The sequence below is a fragment of the Poecilia reticulata genome, unplaced genomic scaffold (assembly GCF_000633615.1).
Source record: "Poecilia reticulata strain Guanapo unplaced genomic scaffold, Guppy_female_1.0+MT scaffold_155, whole genome shotgun sequence".
Taxonomy (NCBI): Eukaryota; Metazoa; Chordata; class Actinopteri; order Cyprinodontiformes; family Poeciliidae; genus Poecilia; species Poecilia reticulata.
In genome coordinates, this window is record NW_007615016.1 from 840,524 (window position 1) to 842,897 (window position 2,374).

At 41.0% G+C, this 2,374-nt stretch overlaps 1 protein-coding gene across 1 annotated transcript in view; it reads right to left on the reverse strand.

Annotated features, from left to right (window-relative positions):
- Window positions 1–50: 50 nt before the first annotated feature.
- Window positions 51–2,374, reverse strand: part of rab24 (RAB24, member RAS oncogene family) — a 15,417-nt gene continuing 13,093 nt past the window's right edge. The window contains exons 5-6 of the mRNA XM_008401983.2: window positions 1,705–1,764; window positions 51–1,092 (exon numbers count right to left, since the gene is read on the reverse strand). Coding sequence (XP_008400205.1) covers window positions 1,025–1,092; window positions 1,705–1,764 — 128 coding nt within the window. The 3' untranslated portion in view covers window positions 51–1,024. The remainder of the gene's footprint in view (window positions 1,093–1,704; window positions 1,765–2,374) is intronic.

Sequence of the window (2,374 nt, forward strand, 5' to 3'; positions counted from 1 at the left end):
TATACAAACACAGCCGTGAAAAAAACTTGTGAAACAAGAATGGAGAAAAGTTTGATAATTTCTTTAGAGTTTATTTATTAAAACTTATACAGAATAACGTAAATGGAGCTCCGCCATCATTTCAAAACATTCAGGAAGTTTTTTAAATAATCTGAACAACTTTACCACCTTTCATAAAAAATACTGTGCATCAGAATTTCATGAAACGTAAAACATGAACAAATATTCAACTTAAAAGGCAACAATAACTCAGCAAATCAAAAGTCAAACTCACCTGCAAACGATGAGCAAACAGTTTTTATGTCAACATTCAGCAGGAGGCTTTTCCAGTTTGGGTCAATGTGAGGAAGGAAACTGAGCGACTGCAACCRGATCTCATCAGATCCAGGTGTTTTCCTGCCAGGCGGCGACGCAGAGAGACGAGTCTGATGGCGACCAGCAGCCAACACCAGCTAGTTTCTGACACGGTCGCAGCTCACAGTTTCCATAACGAGCATGAAAACTGCTGYGATGGAGTCAAAACGTACATTAGTGTTTTGCTATATAGTAACTGGAGGGATTGTAGACCTGCGTGTTTCAGACGTTACTTTAACCGTCAGATTCTCCTCTGATTGGCCGCTGTGTTTCTAAACTGTGCTGTGAACAACWAACCAAGCTGGAAAACAATCTAACTGGTTTCCTTTGACTGAAGTTGCAGTTTTTCTGCCAGAAAATGTGGATTTTGTAGCAATTTGAGCCCCGCGGAGGCTGAGTGTTGCTTTTCTCCATACATCCATGGCTGTCGTGGCAGAAAAAGTCGTAAACATGGCCGACGTGAGGCTGTTGACCGTAAACAAACCTTCTCCTCCTCCTCAGTGTCTGTTGGTGACTCTGGATGTGTGATGAGCGTCCGGCTCGGCGGCTCCGTCTCTCCTGCTGCCATCACAAAGAAAAACAAAGATGGAGCCTGGGTTCTGCTCTGTGATTGGCTGCCAGCAGACCCAGACTGGCGGTGCAGAGGAATCCTCCGTCCGTTCTGCCCGCATCAGTTTCCATGGCAACAGGAGTAAAAATACGAGCCTTTCTTCTGACCCAAGTCGAYGCCGGTTTCCTCTGGAACAGAAAGGAAGAAATTCATTTCCTGGGTTTTATAAATCATCTGATGTCACTAAAAATATTATTATATTTTAGTTTCCTGTTCAAATGTAGCTGTTGAAATAAAACCAAACTAACAAATAGATTCTCATCAAGATAACAGAGTTTAAGTCAATAATTCCTTAATATTGATTAAAAAAATTCCTAGGATTATTTCAGTTATAAAACATTTTTTATAAGAAATGTGAATAAAAACTGTAATTTATGTTTTTTWAACTGATATTTACTGTAAAAACTCTAAAGTTGCTTTTATAAAAATAGTTTTTTTTGTCACAACTCTACATAAAGTGTTGTGAAACATCATAAATACATTTTTCTTCAGAAGCCCAACATGTTCCACCAGTTTAGTCCCAGAGATAAACGGTTTATTTCTCAAGTTTAAAACTGTGGGACAGGAAAGTGGAGCWGCTCCTGTCGTAATTATGATCCATTCTGGTAATAATCCATGTTTCAATCCGGCTGATTTGTGAGCATGAGGAATCGCTGCAGACTGAAGCTGAACTGTGAGCGTTTTAAAGTTGCTCCCAGCTGGATGTGAAACGATCAGCTGGTTTTCCTGAGGAAACTCACCAGCCAGCAGCTGGAAAGCAGAGCTGCTGAAATCCTCGGCAACTTTCTGGAACAATTCATCTGGAAAACAGAGACGAGTTCAGAGTTCAGAGTTCAGAGTTCAGAGCAGAAAAGCAGAAATTCTGTTACTCCTTTGTTTTGTTGTATCCCATGCCCATCCTCTAGGGGGCACTGTTATGCCAGGAGCAYATGATTTYAGTTTATACTCTTATTGTCTGTTCGGGTKATGAACATGGCGGAATAAAGCTGAGCAAAGAAACAAGTTATTTTACTAACATTGGTAGCAGAGGATGGTTAGTAACTACAAAGTTCCGCCAACGTTTGAAGAAGTAAAGCAACATTTGGACGACAGTCACAKATTTGGAGAAGAAAAAGCTGCTGCTGTCGCGCTGGATCCGCGGSTGGAAGGTAAGATGGCCGCCATAAACTAGACGACTTGTTCCTAAAAGGAAAAGGACCGGATCTACGAGGCGTACTGGCATTTCGACTGAATCATAAAAGAAGTCAACACGTCGATGGCGGTAACTTATTGATTTAAAGCAGAAATCAATAAGTTACTCGAATCCAACATGGAGCAGCTTCCTGACATAACGGACAGACTGTTGGCTTAACGGGAGGCTCAGATGTAACATTTGCTTCTATTTAGTCCGATTTGAAGATAATATTTGGC